We start from the raw sequence: 22,500 nt of genomic DNA, 5'->3' as shown, positions 1-22,500 counted from the left end.
CAACATGATATATATGCATTTCGTTATTAAACCGGTACTCCGTCGGTTACGACGACGAGTGTTCTAGCTGATCCGATCAACGGAACAGCAGTCAACTCGTTAAATTGACGTGCAGGTGGCTGAGTACTCCACAGACATGCATTCTCGTAAAGTAGTTCTCGGGGAGATTTGGCGTGTCACAGAGGAATATAGTCTCTTACTCAAAGACATAAGGCGAAACCGGGATTCGAACACACGTCCTTACGATCGTGAGCCGAATTCCCTACTCAGTCACGCACACCACCGTGATCACCGTGACCGATGTTTTTACACATCGCTGGTTACAATGCGCTTCGCATTGTTTTAGCCTTCAATTGACGCCACCCCGCTGGCTAAGCGAGCAGGCCAGCAGATCAAACAGTGAGAGAAAGTTGTGGAGAAAGAGTACAGCAGGGATCGCCACCACCACCCCTGCCGGAGCCTCGTGGAGCTTTAGGTGTTTTCGCTCAATAAACACCCACAACGCCCGGTCTGGGAATCGAAACCGCGATCCTACGACCACGAGTCCGCTGCCCTAACCACTGGGCCATTGCGCCTCCACGTGTAATGAAATAATAACAAGAAAATGACAGTTACGTAACAGGCATCTTTGGAGTAGCCGCTGGCACAGAAAGCACCGTCATAAAATGTATACGAATTTCGTCCCTCGTCTGGCAGAGTAAACACTCTTGCTTCGCAGACTGCGTCATAAATGATATCTAAACTCGTTTGGTAAGGTATTGCAGAACCTTTGCCGTCTGTAAAGAAAGGAAATATAATGAATGAGAGTAGGGATATCAATAAATAACACAATAATAATTTTAAAAAATGGATCACATCGATAGAGTCGGTTTCATTTATGGAGCTGATAAAGTAACGGGGACGTAAAGAAACCTATTTCTTTATTACCCACAAGGGGCTAAACACAGAGGGGACAAACAAGGACAGACATAGGTATTTAGTCGATTACATCGACCCCAGTGCGTAACTGGTGCTTAATTTATCGACCCCGAAAGGATGAAAGGCAAAGTCGACCTCGGCGGAATTTGAACTCACAACGTTACGGCAGCCGAAATACCGCTAAGCATTTCGCCCGACGTGCTAACGATTCTGCCAGTTCGCCGCCTTAAACGGGGACGTAAAGAAACCATCACCAGTTCGTTTACGTCCTCGTTAGTTTCATACAGCGATGGTAGTGGCAGGACAAATAAACCTCATCACACATATACATACATACTGTATAAACGCACACACACACATAATACACACACACACACACACACATAACACATACACACACACACACACACACAACACACACACACACACACACACACACACACACACACACACACACAAACATAACAGAAGTAAATAGACACGCCATAAGACATCGTTTTATGTTTATTCTGAGTTGTTAAAGTTTATATTCTTTATTAATTGATATTTTTATGTTTCAGGTTCTATATGTGACAGTTTAATCATGCCATGTACAAAAGAAGCCTTGGAACTGTCTGAATTCCAAAGAGGCCGTATTGTGGGTCATTCTGAAGGTGGACATAGTCAGCGTAAAATCGCAGAAAACCTTAGGATCCCGCTTTCTACATTTAATATATTTCTTTACTACCCACAAGGGGCTAAACACAGAGGAGACAAACAAGGACAGACAAATGGATTAAGTCGATTACATCGACCCCAGTGCGTAACTGGTACTTAATTTATCGACCCCGGAAGGATGAAAGGCAAAGTCGACCTCGGCGGAATTTGAACTCGGAACGTAACGACAGGCGAAATACGGCAACGCATTTCGCCCGGCGTGCTAACGTTTCTGCCAGCTCGCCGCCTTACATTTAATAGAGTAATTGTGCTATTCACCGGAGGGTCCACATCACCTCACCACATCACCCTCTGATAGGACCCTTCTCTTTACCAAGAGAAGTGTGGAGGATAATCCTCGTTGCAAGGCCTCTGGCATAGCAGAACAGGTTGATGTCAGTCTCTGAACTTGGTAACTATGGCAGAGCAACAAGAAGGAAGCCACTTCTTCGACCAGCCAACATCAAGCGGAGAAAAGACTGAGCCAGTGAGATGGTGGAGAGGCCACTAGCGTTTTGGGACACTGTCATATCCACTGATGAGTCTAAATTTGCTGAATTTCCTGACAGCGGTCAAATGTGGGTCTGGAGACTCTGTGATCAAGAATTTGATGTGAAACGATTGCAGCCAACAATGAAACACGGCAGCTATTCTGCGATGGTCTGGGGAGCAATTTGGAGGAATGGTTGATCAGAGCTGGTGGAGTGTAATAGAAACATAAACTCAAATAAATATGTGTCCATATTGCAGAAAGGACTCCTTCCTATCGTCTCCAGTAGTGACCCAAGATTTGTTGGATGAGAATGGCATTAAAAAGCTTCCATAGACAAGCCAGTCACCAGATATGAGCCCTATAGAACACCTCTGGGACATAGTGGACAGGACACTTCAAAAAAAGAACAAGAAAGCATCTTCAAAGTCAGATCTTTTGAGATTACTGCATGAAACTTGGCTAGAAATTCCGCAAGAGAATATTCGTCATCTAATCAGTAACATGCCTAATAGGGTCCTTGCATTAAAAAATGCAAAGGGCATGTCCACTAAATATTAAATATTCTCATTATAACAATTAATAAATAATTTGAATGTATAATTTCAGATTTAAATAAATTTTAATGATTATAAGGATGTCTATTTACTTCTGTCACATCTGTGTACATATAACGTGTGTGTGCGAAAACGTGGCTTAGTGGTTAGCGTAATCGGCTCACGATCGCAAGGTCGTGAGTTCGATTCCTGGCGGGGTGTTGTTTCTTTAAACAAGACACCTTATTCCACATTACGCCAGTCCACTCAGCTGGCAAAAAAATGAGTAATACCTGTGTTTCAAAAAGGGCCACCCTTATCACATTCTGTGTCATGGTGAGTCTCACCGAGAACTACATTTTGGGTACGCGTGTCTGTGGAGTACTCAGCCAGTTGCGGGTTAATTTCAAGAGCAGCCTGACCCGTTGATCGAATCAACTGAAACACTCGTCGTTATAACGAACGGAGTGTCATATATATGTATGTATGTATGTATGTATGTATGTATGTATGTATGTATGTATGTATGTATGTATGTATGTATGTATGTATGTATGTATGTATGTATTTTGGTAGATAGATAGATAGATAGATAGATAGATAGATAGATAGATAGATAGGGAGAGTTTACGAAAAAAACAAAAGACGAAGACAGGTGGTGTACAAAACAAACAGATGTATTACTATAACGCTCAGGAATAGAAAAAGTATTTTACGTTTCGAGCGTACGCTCTTCTACAGAAAGGAACACAGAAAAAAACAAGGAGAGAAACAAGGAGAGAAATAAAATGTGTGTTGTGGCTAACGATCTATCATGGCGACATTTACCCTCTGGCTGCACCTCGCCTACCTACGGATCACTGTGGACTCTAGTCTTGATAAATAGCTAGATAGATAGACAGATATCAAAGTATGTCATATTATTTATCTATTTCAGCCGATCTAATGAATCGATTGTCCACCGGGTATTAAATAAAACACGTGCTTTTCGGAGATAGCACATCCGAAAAAAATATGGCGACTTCTCTCTGGCTGAAAGATTTTTGCCACATTTTTCCGGCGAGGGTGACATGGCCTTGCCACACGGATTCGTAGGAACTTGTGCTATTCCACACACACCTACAACATTACGGGTCTTTGTTCTGTTTGAACGCGGTTACGGCATAAGCCATGCTTCACCCAAAACGGCTGTCAGATAAGGCTATTACATAACTTAAGTTTATTTATATTTTGTACTTTGTACCTTATATTCCATGTAAATATAATTATAAAGCCTATTTCTATTTGCCTGCCTGTCTACTTAATGAGCACAAGAGAGGAAAATAAAAAGAAAATGGCGACTAACTTACAGGTAGAATGGGTACCCCATCCGGTAATAGTACACGTCTCACCCACAATGAAAGACTCGTTCTTGTAAAGGCAAATCGTATTGACGTACTTGCTAATAACGACAGGTTCTTGCAGTTTCAATAATGCAATGTCATATTTGAGAGGTTTTACTGTGGTAGCCACGGCAGGAAATTTGAAAATAAAAAAAAAATACGAGAAAACGTAGATAAGTTATGAATAAAATTCGATAGGAAGAAATAAATAAATAAATAAATAAATAAAGAAAGAAAGAAAGGAAAAGGGCATGGCTGTGTGGTTAAGAAGGCTGTTTGCAACCACGTAATTCTGTGTTCGATCCCACTACACGACACTGGACTAGTATCTTTTATTATAGTCTCTGGTTGATTAATATCCTGTTAATAGAATTTAGTGCGGCGAGCTGGCAGACTCATTAGCACGCCGGATAAAATGCCTAGCAGCATTTCGTCTGTCTACGTTCTGAGTTCAAATTCCATCGGGTAGGTTGAGTTTGCCCTTCATCTTTTTGGGGTCAATTAAAATAAGTATCAGTTGAATAGTGGGATAGATTTAATCAACTTGGCCCCTTCTCTAAAATTGCTCCCCCTTGTGCCACAATTTGAAGCGAACACTTTGTTAGTGGAATGTAAAACGATTGTCAAGTGATGTGAAGTGATAAGCACAGACACTCTCACACACACACACATCATATGTATGTATATATACGTGTGTGTGTATATATATATGTATGTATACTTGTGTGTATATATGTGAGTGTGTGTGTGTATGTATATATATGTGTCAGTGTGTGTGTGGGGGTGAGCATACATTTATGAGTGTGTATGTATATATGCATGTATAGTTGTGTGTATATGTATGTGAGTGTGTGTGTGTGTATGTATGTGTATGTATATATATATATATATATATATATATATATATATACATATATATATATATATGTGTGTGTGTGTAAGTGTTTGGAGGTATATATATGTGCGTGCGTGTGTGAGTGCGTGTTTCCCTCAAATCGTACACACGACACTAAACTCACTTATAAGTTATTAGTCGGCCCATGGTTATAGAAGAAGGCTCTTGCACAAGGTACTGCACAGTGAGACTGAACCCGATACCACATGGTTGTAAAGCAAACTTCATAACGACACAGTCATTCCCATCAAAAGTTTGTGTCAAAAAGACATTTAAGCTTAGAAATTAGTTTACAATTTGAAGATTTAATGTTTTTAATGAACCACCTGAAAATTTCGAAAAATATTAAGGAAATTTCTTTCAAGGAACGAGTTGAGTGAAAATTGTAAATTCAATGAAGATAGTACGAGATCAAATTTCGCTCGAAGTCAACATTGCCTCAAGATCAACTTTGTCTCGCGATCAACTTTGTCTCAAAATCAACTTTTCTCGAGATCAGCTTTGTCTTCAGATCAATTTTGTCTCAAAATTAACTTTGTCTCGAGATGAACCCTGTCTCAAAATCAAGTTTGTCTCGAGATCAACTCTGTCTCGAGATCAACTTTTTCTCGAGATCAACTTTGTCTGGAGATCAACTTTTTCTCGAGACCAACATTGTCTGGAGATCAACATTGTCCCGAGATCAACTTTCTCTCGAGATCATCTTTGTCTTGAAATCAACTTTGTCTGAAAATCAACTTTTTCTCGAGATCAATTTTGCCTTGTGGTCAACATTGCCATTCACCATTTCAGAATGGATTTTTTAAAATATCACTCCAGGGGCGGTGCATTGAGGAGACGTCATGGCCTTCGTGGGTGGTAGACTTAAATCACAACCACCCGGTTTGATACCCCACCTCTTACTTTGGTAGCCCTTAGCTGACCAACCACTTTTGTAAGCATTCAAGCTAAGCCACCAGTTTAAAGATCCTTTCCACTTCTTTTCCCACCACTGTTGGATGCTCTTTAAAGTGTTATAGGCACGTATTTCCCCTTAACTGACTCAGAAAAATAATCGGTTTTCTCTGTGAACGGATATTGCGAAAATGTTGATACTAAAAGGAAAGCGGCAAGCTATCAAAAATCGTTGATACGCCGGACGAAATGCTTAGCGGCATAAATTTTGATTCCAAGTGCCACCACCTAGGTTGACCTCGCTTTTCGTAATTTTGGAGACGATAAAATAAAGTACCAGTAAAGTACGTTGGTGGATGTAATCGACTTGCTTCCTTCCACAAAAATTGCTGGCCTTGTGCCAAAATTTAAAGGAATTAAATAGAAAACAGAAAAAGAAAACTTACTTGTAGAGTTTTCATGTCTGATGATTTTTTCGACGGCTCTAAACTGTTCATAGCTTTCATTTTTCCTCAAGTCGTATTCACCAGCTACAACTGTCCAATAATTGGTATCATTAAGATGGTTGAACGCGATCGCGCTACCAGAAATGAAACAACAATAAAGTTAATCTAAAACCACGAGATAAACATAGAATTTTACGCGCTTAAATCTTGTTCAAGTATGAAAGATATTTTAACCGGAAAAGACCTTTGACTACATTTTGTCGTGAAGAAAAGTCTTTCTTTAGATCCAAGCGCAATAAAACAGCATAGTCAGTTTAGAGCAATTTCTATTGCATTGGTGAATGAATTTCGAACTCGTTATTTCTCTTCAGTACCAGACACCAACAAAGACAACACTGATTTGACAAGAAAACTTTGCTTCTTTTATCGTAAATTAGTCAGTAATATTGGTCTTAAGGTTGTATATAATTAGGCATACTTAATTTCCTTGGAACTAAGCTGGAACTAAAAAATTCTTTTTTACTTCCAGTTTTCTGTCACCATTATCCCAATCTCTGGTAACCATAGTATAAAATTGCGTGACAACCATTTTTTATATGTCAATTGATGTGGCACTTGTGAAAGTAGGTACATCGTAATCGGAATAAAAAGTTTAATGGAGTTGTTTGGATGTAGATGATTTAGCACAGCTGACTGGACATTCAGCCTTGTTTTGGCAAGAGAACCTCTTGGCATTCGAGGCAAACACACACCCGCTCATAACCCACATACATGCATTCGCGCGCAGAAATATACACATGCAGATAGAAAGAGTGAGAGAGAGCGCAAGAAGGAGAGGCATTGCAATTTATAAACACGGTGTGGCTGTGTGGTAAAAATCTTGCCTGTAATCACATGGTTCCGAGTTCAATCGGCACTTTGGGCAAGTGTCTTCTACTATAGCCTCGGGCCGACCGAAGCCTTGTGAGTAGATTTGGTGGACAGAAACTGAAAAGAAGCCCGTCGTATATATATGTGTGTGTTTATGTGTGTGTGTGATTGTCACTCTACCATCACTTGACATCCGATGTCGGTGTGTTTACGTCCCCGTAACTTAGCGGTTCGGTAAAAGAGACCGATAGAATAAGTACTAGGCTTACAAAGAATAAGTCCTGGAGTTGATTTGTTCGACTAAAGTCTGTGCTCCAGCATGGCCGCAGTCAAATGAGTGAAACAAGTAAAAGAATAAAAGACAAAAACCCAGAGAAGATGACTCTGATATCCGGTGGCTGTGTGGTTAAGACGCTTGCTTCCCAGTCACATGGTTCTGGGTTCAGTCTCACTGCGTGGAACCTTAGCGCAGTGTTTTTTACTATATCATCGGGCCGACCAAATGCTTGTAAGTGAATTTTGTAGACGGAAACTGAAAGAAGCCCGTCGTATATGTATGTATGTGTGCGCGCGCGAGCTCGTGTGCTTGCGAGTCTGCGTTTGTTCCCCACCATCGCTTAACAACTGGTGTTGGTGCATTTACGTCAACCGGTGTTGGTGTATAACTTAGCGACTCGGCCAAAGAGACCGATAGAATAACTACCAGGCTTTAAATATTAAGTACTGAAATCGATTCATTTGATTAAAAGTTCTTCAAAGCGATACCCCAGCATGGCCGTAGTCTAATGCCTAAAACAAGTAAAAGATAAAATATAAAGATACACATAAAAGTGATTTATTTGCTTAGGGTTATGCCATGCGGACGATTTCAAATAAGGATGAAATGGTACTACACATAGATGCCTATGGCTAGAAATTTTAAGACCTTTTTAATATGTAGGAAAGAGAAATATTAAATGTGTATGGTCTGTGCCTCTTCATTACTCCTTGATTTAAAATTCAAACGAGTAATATTCTCCACTAAACGTGATCTAGAAGGGATTGCCTTCCTTATGATAGCTTACCATCAGGGTGCGTCACTTGTACAAAATAAAATTTTATTTCGGATTTCTCAGTTAAAATGTATATATATAAATATATATGTATTGAAACTTACTCAAAACAGTGTGCAGCAGATAAGACCCACTGTGGGTGGATTAAAGTGCCACCGCAAAGATGTTTGAAACCGGATTTTACTTGGAAAGGATGATTCCCTTCGAAATATAAGGACACCAACCAAGGAAAGTCGCCAGGAAATATTCTGCCGCCACCAATAACTCTTTTCCTTCTATTGTGACGGTGGTGAAGCTTTCGCCCACAAATCTCACCTGAAACGAGAAAAAAATTTTTAGTGTGTCGGGCAAAATGCTTAGCGGCATTTCTTCTGGATTTACGTTATTATTTCAGATTATGCCGAGGCCGAATTTGCATTTCATTCTTTCGGGGTCGATAAATCAAGTACCAGTGTAACATTGGGGTCAATGCAATCTCACAAATTTCAGGCCTTGTGCCTTTAGTAGAAAGGATTATTATTATTATTATTATTATTAGTATTATTCAGAAATATATTTTTTATATCGTGCTTTCACTTCACTACCGAGCGCAGCTCTGTGTGCCTTGGGTATGTGCTGTGATTTGTTGTGATGCTCTGATGGTTATTGTATGGAAAGTGTTCTGCGTAGTATGTGTGCAGTGCCTAGTAGTGCAATTTTCTGTATGTTATATGTGTTTGTAAGTCCAGGTGTTTTTGTTATGTATTTGTCTGAATATTTTTTTATCATGCCTAATACACCTATTATGATGGGAATTGTTTCTGCTTTTAGATTCCACATTCTGGTTACCTCTATTTCCAGGTCTTTGTATTTTGAAAGTTTCTCCATTTCTTTTAGAGACACGTTGTCATACGCTGGTATTGATGCATTAATTAGAAAACATTTTTTTCTTCATGATCTCTGACAACTATATCTGGTCTGTTGGCCTTAATTTCTCTATCTGTCTGTATTGGCATATCCCAGAGTATGGTTGCTTTCTCGTTTTCTGTGAACTTTTATGTTGTGTGCCTATACCATCTTTTTTCTGTTGTTATTCCATAATGTTGGCATAGCTTCCAGTGTATATAGGTCCCAACTCTGAATATATTCCCTCTTAGCCAGGACTGGGCAGCCAGAGATAATATGATTTATTGTTTCTTGTCCATCTCCACATATTCTGCAGTTACTTGTTATATTTCTTTTCATTATATGTTTTTGGTAATTTCTGGTGGGGAGGCTTTGGTCTTGTGCTTCAATTAAAAATCCTTCTGTCTCTGCTTTGAGTCCTGAGCTTCTCAACCATTGTTGGGATTTTCTTTATCTATTTCTTTTGCATTTAGTTTAGTCCGGTATTTGCCATGAAGGGGCTTTTCTTGCCATCGTTTTATCATGGTTCCTTGCTGTTCTATTTTTAGTTTGGATTTCATTTGTTTTATAGCTTTTGTTGTTTATACATCTTCTTCTTCTTCTTCTTCTTCTTCTTCTTCTTCTTCTTCTTCTTCTTCTTCTTCTTCTTCTTCTTCTTCTTCTTCTTCTTCTTCTTCTTCTTCTTCTTCTTCTTCTTCTTCTTCTTCTTCATATTTATTCGGTGGTATGATTTCTTGTTTGTATTTGTCAGCTTCCTTAAATACTGAGAACAGTTTTTTGTTTTGCTCGTGTTTTGCCGCTATTTGTATCAGTTTTCCTTCTTCTGAAGTAGATATTTTTGCAGTCCTATGGTGTTTATTTCATAGTAGTTTTCCAGCTGTATAAGGCCTCTACCACCATCTATACGTTGTATATATAGCCTTTCTATGTCAGATTTTGGGTGATGCATCCTAGATCCTGTCATTATTTTTCTTGTTTTCCTATCTATTTTGGTCAGTTCATTTAGTGTCCAGTTAAGGATATTGTAGCTGTAACTTATAACTGGGACAGCTAAAGTGTTGATACCTATTATCTTGTTTTTAGCATTGAGCTCTGTTTTCAGTATTGATCTAACTCGTCTATAATATTCTTTTTTTTATTTTCTCTTTCATTTGTGTGTGTTGTGTCTTATCTAGTTCATGGATTCCTAAGTATTTGTAAGTTTGGCTTTGGTCTAATTCTTTTATTTCATTGGTTTTATCTAGTGTGGTGTTGCTACTCATAATTAGTTTTCCTCTTTTCAGGGTTACTTTGGCGCATTTTTCTAATCCAAATTTCATATCTATTTCTTTGGTAAATCCATGAACTGTCTTTAGTAGTGTTTCCAGCTGTTTGTCATTTGTAGCGTATAGTTTTAGGTCATCCATACATAAAAGGTGGCTGATCTTTTTGCCGTAACATTTATATCCGCATCCAGTTCTGTTTAGCATATCCGATAGAGGTGACAGTGGCAAGCAGAAAAGGAGTGGAGAGAGTGTATCTCCCTGGAATATTCCTCTTCTAATGGGGATGGCTTTGGTTTTCACAAGTCCCTCTTTTGTTTGGCGCTGTAGCACTGTTTGCCATTTATTCATAGAGTGTCCTATGTACTTTATAATTGTTGGTGCAACTTTGTTCATGGCTAGTGTTTCGAGAATCCCTGTGTGGGGGATGCTATCAAACGCCTTTTTGTAGTCGATCCAGGCCATACTGAGGCCTTTCTTCTTTCTGTGGCTGTCTTCAGTTATGGCTTTATTGATCATTAGTTGATCTTTACAGCCTTATGAGCCTTTTCGGCATCCTTTCTGCTCTTCTGGAAACAGGTTGTTTTCGTCCAGGTGCTTGTTCAATCTTTGTGATATTACTGCAGTAAATGCTTTGCACATTGTAGGGAGACAGGTTATAGGTCTGTAGTTTTCTGGTTTTGCTGTCTCATTCTATTTGGGAATTAAGATGGTTTTCCCCTTCGTGAGCCATTCAGGCATTGTCTCTGGCTCTGCCAGTATGTTGTTAAAATTTTCAGCCAGCTTTTCGTGCATTCCTGTTAGATATTTCAACCAGAATTTGGGGATCTTGTCATGCCCAGGTGCCTTCCAGTTGCTTAGTTTTGCAGTGCCTGGGTGACCTCTTCAGTTGTTGTTGTTGTTGTTGTTGTTGTTGTTCTTCTTCTTCTTCTTCTTCTTCTTCTTCTTCTTATTATTATTATTATTATTATTATTATTATTATTATTATTATTATTATTATTATTATTATTATTATTTTTTTTTTCTTCTTTCAAATTTGCTTCCATTTCTTGCCGAGTGTCTTCCCGACTCCTAGGGCAAAGAAACTCATAGTATACATTGGTAGGCCATTAAACCAAACTCAGTAGTTCGTTCTTTTTTTTTTTTTTTTTTAAAGTTAAATTAAAATACATGAGCAGCAACAGTTCTCACATCGACAATGCTCTTCTCAATACGTGTGATGTACCAGTTAAGACATTCTTTTGCACTTCTTGCAGGGATGGTAAGCCAGGGATCATTCTCATATAATTTTCGGTTCCCTTCTTGATCATTCCTAGTGCTCCTACGATCACTGGTATTGTAACCGCCTTGAGATGCCACATTTTCTCAATTTCAATGAGTAGGTCTTTATATTTTCTGAGCTTGTCAAACTCTTTCGCTGAGATATTATGATCACAGGGGATGCTCATGTCGATCAATAAGCAAACTTTATTGTTTTGGTCTTTCACAACAATATCTGGTTTATTGGCCTTGATGGTTCGGTCTGTATGTACTGGAAAGTCCCACAGAATGGTTACATTTTCTCCTTCAGTTACAGCCTCAGGGTGGTGATTATACCACTTGTCGGCAGTTTTGATATTGTAATGCCGACTTATTAGCCAGTGGAGATATTGGCCAACTCTGTCATGTCTTAATTTATACTCCACTGGTGCTAAGACTTTACATCCAGAGATTAGGTGGTCCACTGTTTCAATCATGTCGTTGCAGAATCGGCATTTTGGATCTGCTCCATTTTTCATCACATTGGCCTGGTAGTTCCGGGTTAATAGGCTTTGATCTTGAGCAGCCAGGATGAAACCTTCACTCTCTGCTTTTAGCCCTGAGCTCCGTAGCCACTGATGGGTTTGCTTCTGGTCAACATCAGCTTGTTTGCTGTGGGTCACATATTTGCCGTGCAGAGGTTTCTCCTCCCACCTATCAGCCAATTGCTCGTGCGCTTTTTCATTGCCATCATTTTTACCTTCTTTGCAACAATAGTTGCCGTACTTCCCTCGGGTTGTTCAGTTTGGGAATCCTGCACGAGATCAATAGCAAATTTTTTGCTTTCCTTTATGATAGAATGAAGCTTCTTTCGTCTCTCGTGATTTTCCACGAGCTTTAGCATCCAGTCATTCGATATTCGAGATATTTGGCCAGTCCAATTGTGGTTGTTTTGTAAGCTAGTTCAAATTGGATCAGGCTCGACCTCCTTGGGCTCTGGGGAGGTAAAGGCGATCTACGTCTGCCTTTGGGTGGTGCATCCTATTACAACTCAGCAGCTTGCGTATTTTCCTATCTATATTCTTTACTTCACTCATATTCCAGTTCAACACATTGTAGCTATAAGTAACAACTGGAACTGCTAAGGAATTTATAGCTAACACCTTGTTACGTGCATTTAGTTCAGATTTCAGGACTGCACGAACTCCTATAACATTTTCCTGATTTTCTCTTTCATGCTTGCATGCTGAATACCAGAGCCTTCATTTATCCCTAAATATTTGTATGTTTGTTCTTGCTCAAGCTCTCTTATGACTGTGTCAACATCTAACACGACTGAATTGTGGTCTTCACTTTCCCTTTCTGGAAAGTGGCCTTGGCACACTTCTCAAGTCCAAACTCCATCCCGATGTCATCGCTGAATGCTTTCACGTGCGCAATAGGCCTTCAAGTTCATTATTGTCTTTACCATAAAGTTTTAAGTCATCCATATAAAATAGATGGCTTATTTTTTTATTGGCAATTTTATACCCATACCCTGTTCTGTTTAATTCACTTGTAATGGGTATTAGGGCTATGCAGAATATTAAAGGTGAAAGTGAGTCACCTTGAAAAATTCCACAGTTGATGTTTATATTTTCTGAGGCAAGTACTCCATTAGAGTGGTATAATTGGAGATTCGTATTCCACAACGACATATTGTGCTTCAGGAAGTTTGAAATCACAGGGGAAATTTTGAAGATGTCCTGCGATCTCAAGATCCATGGATGCGGTATACTGTCGAAGGCCTTTTTATAGTCAATCCATGCGGTGCTGAGATTTCTACGCTTGTTGTGACAGTTCTCAAGGATCATACGATTGATTAGCAGTTGATCTTTGCATCCGTAAGAGCCTCGGCGGCACCCTTTTTGTTCAATGGGGAAAATATCGTTCTTCTCCATGAATGCATATGTTTTCTCCGCCAGGATAGATGTTAGGATTTTATACTTGGTGGATAGACAGGTTATAGGCCGATAGTTTTTTGGAAGGTTGGTTTCGTTATTCTTTGGGAGTTATTCTTTTGTCACTCAAATCCTTTTCCAAAAGTTTTGAACTTCTTCCATGGGAGGGGGGTCTTTAACGGTTACTTTCTCCTTCCCTATTTCTCTGTAGAATTTTTTGGCATTAGATGTGAACAGCTTATTTTGCTTGTAAAACTTGTTTCTCTTCTCAAATCTTCGTATTATTTGGGCTTTTGCTTGGACTTTTTGTTTCAGCGTTTCTTTTATTGATATCAGTTCTTCTCTTGGTGAGGATCCAAATTTTCTCTTCATCTTTCTTCTTGTTCTGGATCTTACATCATTTCCACATATTAGTTAATTTAATATTGATATTTCCCCTCTCATAAATTCAATCTCTTTTTCAATTTTACTTCTCCAGGTTTGATTTCTTCCCAGGTTTTGTTTTCTTTTTTTTTCGGGGGCATACAGCTGGTTTCAATTGCCCTAGCAGAAGCGTAAATAATTTCATTTAACTCAGTAAAATCAGGTTTTAATTCTCGTATTATTTCATTTGTTACATAGTTGCCAATTTGGATTTGTTTTTTTATTTTGGTTTGTATTTGAGAGTTTATGAAGTGGTTCTCTATCATTCATACTTGTATGTCTTACAACTCTGTGTTCTTCAGCAAATGCGAGATCTTCAGTTACTGTTGTTTTTTCGTTTTCCTGGCTATCTTTAACAGGTACAATAGAATTTCTTGTATCTTCAGGCCTTTGCCTACTTTGGTCTGATGGCAGTCTTTCAATTAAGCCTCGTGGCGGGCTATACTGTTCACCTGATTCTTCATTTCCTTTGTGTCTTATATTTATGTCATTTTCCGTTGCGTGCTTGATCGCGCTTATTTCACTGTCTGTGAGTCTGTTATTTCTAAGGATATCCCTCCTCACATTTGCTAATTTGTTCTCGTCCAAATAGGGCCTACTGTCTTGATTCCGTGTTCTCCATATACTGTGAGAGTTTGCGGTGTGTCTCTCTTGAGATGGCCTACCTAATGCATAGTAATAAGCGTATATTACTTCTTTATACTCTTCTCGGGTCCATTTGTTCCGCTTACATTTTTCTTTCTGTGGTGGTTGTGGTGGTGAACTTGGAGGGCTCGAGTTGGGGGATTTCCCGTTCAAGTGACCATCCATGTCCGTATTCGGAGAAGAGTTTGTGCCAGTTGATGACTTTTCGATCCCAGGCTGGCTCTTCCCTGGGGGACGCGCTTCCAGATTAACCATAGGACAAGCGATTTGGTATACTGATTTAGTTTTCCTTTTAGTTTCCAAAAACATTTTGGTGCTACGATAATGTTATCATTTTATAGCTTTGATTGGCTCGTGGGGAGACGGCCATCATTGCCGTTACAATTATAATCGTACCATTATAGCAGCCGTAGTCGGCTTATTATTGTTATTATCATCACCATTATTATCACTATCATCATTATCACCACCATTACCATCATCATTATCATCATCACCATCACCATCACCACCATCATCATCAATGATATTGTTTTATGTGTAGTCACAGCAGTATCTTATTATTGTTATTTTTGTTTTTTTATCATTATCACCATCACAGTAGTGTCTGTCTGTATCGTTGGCTGGCTTGGTGGTTGGTTGGCTGACTGTCTTCAACGCCAGAGTTCTTGCCTGTCAAATAATACTTTCATATTTGGTTAACAATAGAGCCGAGGTGAGGTTTGTGTTGGTTGAACTCTTTGAGTGTGTGTATGTGTGTAGATAGATAGATAGATTATCAGCACTATTATTATCATTATTATCATCATCACCATCAGTGATATTTTTTTTTGTTTTAGGTGGGGTCCTATCGGTCAAAAAAAATTCAGATGTTTACTACTATTAGGCTTAAGAAAAATTAAGGAAGGGCTGTTCTGTATTGTTTGTGAATAGAGAAGTTGTGTTCGACCAGAGAGAATCTTAGCATCATCATTTTATTATTATTATTATTATTATTATTATTGTTATTATTATTATTATTATTATTATATTATTATTATTATTATTATTATTGAGTGAGAGAGCAGTGCATGCCATCAAAGTGACACTGGGATAAATATACGAAGCCCAGTATACCCATCATGACAACCCGTCTGATAAGGGTACACTAGACACATGCATCACAACCATATGTGCACAACATGGTGATCTCATATCAAGATAAACAGCACTTGACCTTGCAGGTGGGGCCCAGTTAGAATTTTCTTCTGGTCGAATAACCCATCCCGCTCAAAAGGTTCCTGAATAAGGGTTGTTTAAGGATGTTGAGCGAAACACCCATGTTTCCAGAGGTGAATTATCCAAACCCCAAATAATCCCTCTCAACACATGGCTATGATGCTCCCCACTACTTCTACTCGTGATCAGCGATGCACATATCGCCAGCCGCTAAGGGACATGCTTAACTAGTTAAGGTCAAATAACTGACCAGCAAATCTGTGGTATGGGCAGAATATTTGCTGTAGCCCATCTTTTATACCAAGACAAAACAATGTACATGATAACACTTCCAATCAGTTAAGATCAGAAGCCATGAGAGCCACTGCCTGGAACTGCATCAGAGGACTTATTATTATCATTATTATTATTATTATTATATATTATTATTATTATTATTATTATTATTATTATTATTATTATTATTATTATTATTATTATTATTATTATTATACAGGGGGTGAGATGGCAGAATCGTTAGCACGTCAGCCAAAATGTTTAGCGGCTTTTCGTCCATCTTTACGTTCTGAGTTCAAATTCCGCCGAGATCCAATTTGCCTTTGACCCTTCGGAGTCGATAAAATAAGTATCAGTGAAATACTGGAGTTGATGTTATCGACTAGCCCCCTCCCTCACAATTTCAGAACTTGTGCCGAGAGTAGAAAGGATTATTATTATTATTATTATTATTATTATTATTATTATTATTATTATTATTATTATTATTATTATTATATTATTATTATTCAGGGGATTAGGTGGCAGGATCGTTAGCACGTCAGCCAAAATGTTTAGCGGCTTTTCGTCCATCTTTACGTTCTGAGTTCAAACTCTACCCGTGAACAAAGGTAACACCCCTTATTTTTCGATTATTATATTTGACTTTTGCTTGGTATTTGTACAAGTTGACTCCAATTTCACCTAGAGACCTCAATAGACAACAAGTTAGAAGTCTGAGTTGTGTCATGACTAGGGTGCCATATTTTGGGATTTGCACAGAGTATTGTTCTAGAGAATGTCTGTCAAAACATGTGAAATTTAGGAGTTTGTTTGTTTGTTTGTTCGATTGGCAGTAATGAATATTACTCCGAGGCTTTCAACCCGTAAGTACTATTTAGAGAGGTCGATTTCGCTTGATACAGAAGCCGGTAACTGCGTGGTTTTTGAGCTGGCAGAAACGTTAGCGCGCAGGGCGAAATGCCGCTACGTTCTGAGTTCAAATTCCGCCGACTCGACTTTGCCTTTCATCCTTTCGATGTCGATAAAATAAGTACCAGTTACGCACTGGGGTTGATATAATCGACTTAATCCGTTTGTCTGTCCTTATTTGTCCTCTCTGTGTGTAGCCCCTTGTGAGCAGTAAAGAAATAGGTATTTCATCTGCCGTTACGTTCTGTGTTCAAATTCCGCCGAGGTCGACTTTGCCTTTCATCCTTTCGGGGTCGATAAAATAAGTACCAGTTACGCACTGGGGTTGATATAATCAACTTAATCCGTTTGTCTGTCCTTATTTGTCCTCGCTGTGTGTAGCCCCTTGTGAGCAGTAAAGAAATAGGTATTTCGTCTGCCGTTACGTTCTGTGTTCAAATTCCGCCGAGGTCGACTTTGCCTTTCATCCTTTCGGGGTCGATTAAATAAGTACCAGTTACGCACTGGAGTCGATATAATCGACTTAATCCGTTTGTCTGTCCTTGTTTGTCCTCTCTGTGTTTAGCCCCTTGTGGTTAGTAAAGAAATAGGTATTTCGTTCTGAGTTCAAATTCTGCCGAGCTCGACTTTGCCTTTCATCCTTTCGGAGTCGATAAATTAAGTACCAGTTACACACTGAAGTCGATGTAATCGACTTATTCCGTTTGTCTCTCCTTGTTTGCCTGTGTTTAGTCTCTTGTGGTAGTAAAGAAATAGGAAATAGGTATTTCGTCTGCCGCTACGTTCTGAGTTCAAATTCCGCCGAGGTTGAATTTGCCTTTCAGCATTTCGGGGTCGATAAATAAAGTACCAGTTACGCACTAGGTCGATGTAATCGACTTAATCTCTTTGTTTGTCCCCTCTATGTTTAGACCCCTGTGGGCAATAAAGAAATGTATTTCCAGTAGGCTAACTCTCAATATAAACTCATTAGAACGCCCACTTTTATGTCTTACTGGGATACAGTCAAAGGAAATCGTGGCCGCTAAAGCGTATCCCAAATTGAAAAGCTTAAGAGAACTGGATTTCTGAAAAGATTATTGAATGAAATGTTTTTCATTTTATAAAAATTATTCTCAAGCATGACTATGATTAAGATCATGACTGTTCGATTGGATGGTTTGCATCCAAAGCACATGGTTTTGAGTTCTGATCTGCTGCACGGCACGTTGAGCACTTGTCTTATACTATAACCCAGTGGTTTTCAACCAGGGTTCTGCCAGTACAGTCTAGGGGTTCCGCAAGAAGTTACAAAACTGCTAAGATCGGCAGTAATTTTTAATTCTCCTGTGCAGATACGTGTGCATAAGACTATTAAATTATTGCACAGGGGTTCCTCGAGCCAGTGGAATGTTTCCTTGGGGTTCCGCTCCAGCAAAAAGTTTGAAAAGCACTGCTATAACCCAATGCCAGCAATTGACCTAATGCCTTGTCAGTGAATTGGTATACGGAAACTGTGTGGAAACCCTTCATGTGCATATGTATATCTATCTATCTATCTATCTATCTATCTATCTATCTATCTATCTATCTATCTATCTATCTATCTATCTATCTATCTATCTATCTATTTATCCATCTATCTATCTATCTATCTATCACTCTCTCACTCCTTCTCTCTCTCTCTCTCTCTCTATATATATATATATATATATATATATTATATATATATAACACACACACATATATATATAATATATATATATATATAGATAGATATATAGATAGATAGATAGATAGATAGATAGATAGATAGATAGATAGATAGATAGATAGATAGATAGATAGATAGATAGATAGATAGATAGATAGATAGATAGATAGATAGATAGATAGATAGATAGATAGATAGATAGACAGGTAGAGCTGATGTACAGCACGTACATTTGATCACTAGAAACAATTATTTGTGCAGGTCGTTAGGTAAAAGCTGAACACTGAGAGGTCATCCTCGACGGGAGAGTCCAACATCTGATCCTATGTGAACGGTCATAGGATCAGAACATCCTTACCAGTCCAACCATCATATCTAGATAGATAGATAAACAGATAGATATGTTTCTTTATTAGCCACATGGGGCTGAACACAGAGGGGACAAATTACAAAGTAGAGCTTGTCTTTTTGGGGAGAAATAAAGGGGCGAGGGTAGGTTTTCGATCAAAAGGGATCGTAAAAAAAATGATCAATAGGGATCGTGTATCACAGAAATGTCATGATGTAAAGTGTAAAGGGGGAAACAGATAATGTTTATCCGTGGAAAGAAAAGCTTACGCAAAAGACCACGGTAACCTCGATCAATAATGTCACATGTTAACACATTTATTTGGAAGTAAGTAACTCTCTGTTTTAAATTTTTCTGGGTTCTTAGGATTATGGTCAAGGTGGCTTCGTCATTCATACGTGCCATCTTTGCTACATTCACCCAGATATATAGATAGATGTGTGTATGTGTCTTTACGCTTGTTTCTCCACCACCACCACCACCACCACCACCACCACCACCACCACTAGCATCATTCTGTTTCACAATGGACACAACAAAAGGTATCAAAGATTTTTAGGAATGTGTAGACGTTTATCTCAATACTTGATAAATACTAAAATTCTCTACTTTTAGTCAGGTCTCGAAATGATCGCAGAAAAAACTGAGATGAAGGGTATTGCTCAAGAACGCAATGCACCACTCCAGGGACTGAAACCACGATCCCGCGATCGTGAGTGTAACACCCTAACCATTAGGCCATGCATCCTGATAGCAGCAGCAGCAGCCGTTCAAGAATTTGGACCTGGAGATCTCCATTTCCAGCGACTTCGAGGGCCACCTCCCAGTGGTGTCAGGTGTCAACGAAGAGCCCTCGACTGCAACAAGACGACCAAAGTTTATTTTTCCAATGTCTGGGGTCTCCCGACCCGAAACCCTAGACCATCACCTAATCACCCTTACCCGTCTTGTTGCTTAGCAACAACAGCAGCAGCAGCAATAGTAGTAGTGGTAGTGGTAGTGGTAGTAGTAGTAGTAGTAGTAGTAGTAGTAGTAGTAGTAGTAGTAGTAATGACGATCCTTGCTACTATAGATACAGGGTTAGCAGTTTTGTGGGGGTGGGGATTTAGTTGATACCAGCCGATACTTTTGGCGTCCCTGAAAAGATGAAAGGCAAAGTTGACCGAGGCAGAGTTTGAACTTAGAACGGAAAGAACTGCAAGAAATACCGCAAGGCAATACTTCCTTATAGGGACAACGGTCCAATCAATAATTCTACTTATTTACTGAAACATTATTCTTGTGACAACGGAAGGTTGAGTGGGAAAACTGGCCCCGGGGGCGTTTGAAATCGGAACGTCAAGTGCCGTTACTGAAGGTCGCAGTATAAACTGGTAGCTTGCAAATTTAGGATATGCATCTTCAAGGTTTAAAAAAATACTCACAAGCGCCTTCTGCATGAGCAATTAATAGGAAAGAAAAGGCACCGAGGACACTCTTTTACCCTTTTACTTGTTTCAGTCATTTGACTGCGGCCATTCTGGAGCACCACCTTCAGTCGAGCAAATCGACCCCAGGACTTATTCTTTGTAAGCCTAGTACTTATTTTATCGGTCCCTTATGCAGAACCGCTAAGTTACAGAGACGTAAACACACCAGCATCGGTTGTCAAGCAATGCTGGGGGGACAAACTCTGACACACAAACACACAACACACACACACACACACACACACACACACACACACACAACACACACACACACATATATATATATATATTATATATATATATATATATATATATATATATATATACATATATACGACGGACCTCTCAGTTTCCGCCTACCAAATCCACTCACAAGGCTTTGGTCGGCCCGAGGCTATAGTAGAAGACACTTGCCCAAGATGCCACGCAGTGGTACTGAACCCGGAATCATGTGGTTGGTAAGCAAGGTAATTACCACACAGCCACTCCTGCGCCTATATATGTTTAGGGGTACTTATTCTGGTTTTATGTCTCGAGTTCAAATTTCGCCGAGGTTGACTTTGCCTTTTATCCTCCCAAGGTCGATAAAATACGCATTAGTTGAACATTGGAGTCGATCTAATCGACTCCCACTTCCCTCAAAATGGCTGGCCTTGTGCAAAAATTAGAAAGAATTGGAATGATTTAACAGGAATGTGAATGCTCACGTACTTGATTGCGTGCTCCAAGATATTTTAATCAACTCTAATGACGCACCCTTAATGATGAGAAAAATTAATTAATTCTGCTTTGAAAAGACAGTCAAGACACCCACTGAATTTAAACTGATTAAAATTAATTAAATGCAGAATGCAGCGGGGTGAGGAGTGAGTGTAATGTTTGGTCATATTAAATAAATGCTGTGGTGTGGCGATTTATCACAATCTCAGACAACAACAGAAAATTCAATAAACGCAGAACAATTTTTGATTTGGTTTTAATTGGTACAAAGAATTTCTTTGACAGAATCGTTAGAACATTGCAGAAAATGCTTTCCGACATTTCTTTCCGTTAATGTTCAGAGTTCCAGTCTCGCTGATGTCAGCTTTTCCGTTTGAGCTCGATAAAAAATGTACCAGTGGAACACTGGGTTCTTTTTAATCGACTTCCACTTTCTTCAAAACTGTACAAAGCCATCCTCACCTGAACTGATATTAATTAAATATTCTTTTCTACTCTAGGCACAATGCCTGAAATTTTAGGGGAGGATTCCAGTCGATTAGATCGACCTCAGTATGCAACTGGTACTTAATTTATCGACCCAGAAAGGATGAAAGGCCTTGTCGACCTTGGCGGAATTTGAACTCGGAACGTAAAGACAGATGAAATCCCGCTAAGTATTTTTTTTGCCCGGCGTGCTAACGTTTCTTATTTCTTTACTACCCACAAGGAGCTAAACATAGAGAGGACAAACAAGGATAGACAAACGGGTTAAGTCGATTACACCGACCCCAGTGCGAAACTGGTACTTAATTTCTCGACCCCGAAAGGATAAAAGGCAAAGTCGACCTCGACGGAATTTGAACTCAGAACGTAGCGGCAGACGAAATACCTATTCCTTTACTACCCACAAGTGGCTAAACACAAAGAGGACAAACAAGGAGACAAAGGGATTAAGTTGATTATATCGACCCCAGTGCGTAACTGGTACTTACTTAATCGACCCCGAAAAGATGAAAGGCAAAGTTGACCTCGGCGGAATTTGAACACAGAACGTAACGGCAGATGAAATACCTATTTCTTTACTGCTCTCAAGGGGCTACATACAGAGAGGACAAACAAGGGCAGACAGACGGATTAAGTCGATTATATCGACCCCAGTGTGTAACTGGTACTTATTTAATCGACCCCGAAAGGATGAAAGGCAAAGTCGACCTCGGTGGAATTTGAACTCAGAACGTAGTAGCGGCAGACGAAAGACCTATTTCTTTACTACCCAGAACGTAACGGCAGATGAAATACGGCTACGC

At 39.3% G+C, this 22,500-nt stretch overlaps 1 protein-coding gene across 1 annotated transcript in view; it reads right to left on the bottom strand.

The window, feature by feature from the left end:
* The window catches only part of LOC115209570 (tryptase beta-2-like), a 40,081-nt gene that overhangs the window by 222 nt on the left and 17,359 nt on the right, over positions 1-22,500 (bottom strand). Inside the window, exons 3-6 of the mRNA XM_036501499.1 lie at positions 8,284-8,494; positions 6,258-6,391; positions 3,990-4,139; positions 616-776 (exon numbers count right to left, since the gene is read on the bottom strand). Coding sequence (XP_036357392.1) covers positions 616-776; positions 3,990-4,139; positions 6,258-6,391; positions 8,284-8,494 — 656 coding nt within the window. The remainder of the gene's footprint in view (positions 1-615; positions 777-3,989; positions 4,140-6,257; positions 6,392-8,283; positions 8,495-22,500) is intronic.

Source organism: Octopus sinensis, linkage group LG3 (genome assembly GCF_006345805.1).
Source record: "Octopus sinensis linkage group LG3, ASM634580v1, whole genome shotgun sequence".
Lineage (NCBI taxonomy): Eukaryota > Metazoa > Mollusca > Cephalopoda > Octopoda > Octopodidae > Octopus > Octopus sinensis.
The sequence above is the reverse complement of the archived record's forward strand: the minus strand, read 5'-3'. Positions and strand labels throughout refer to the sequence as shown.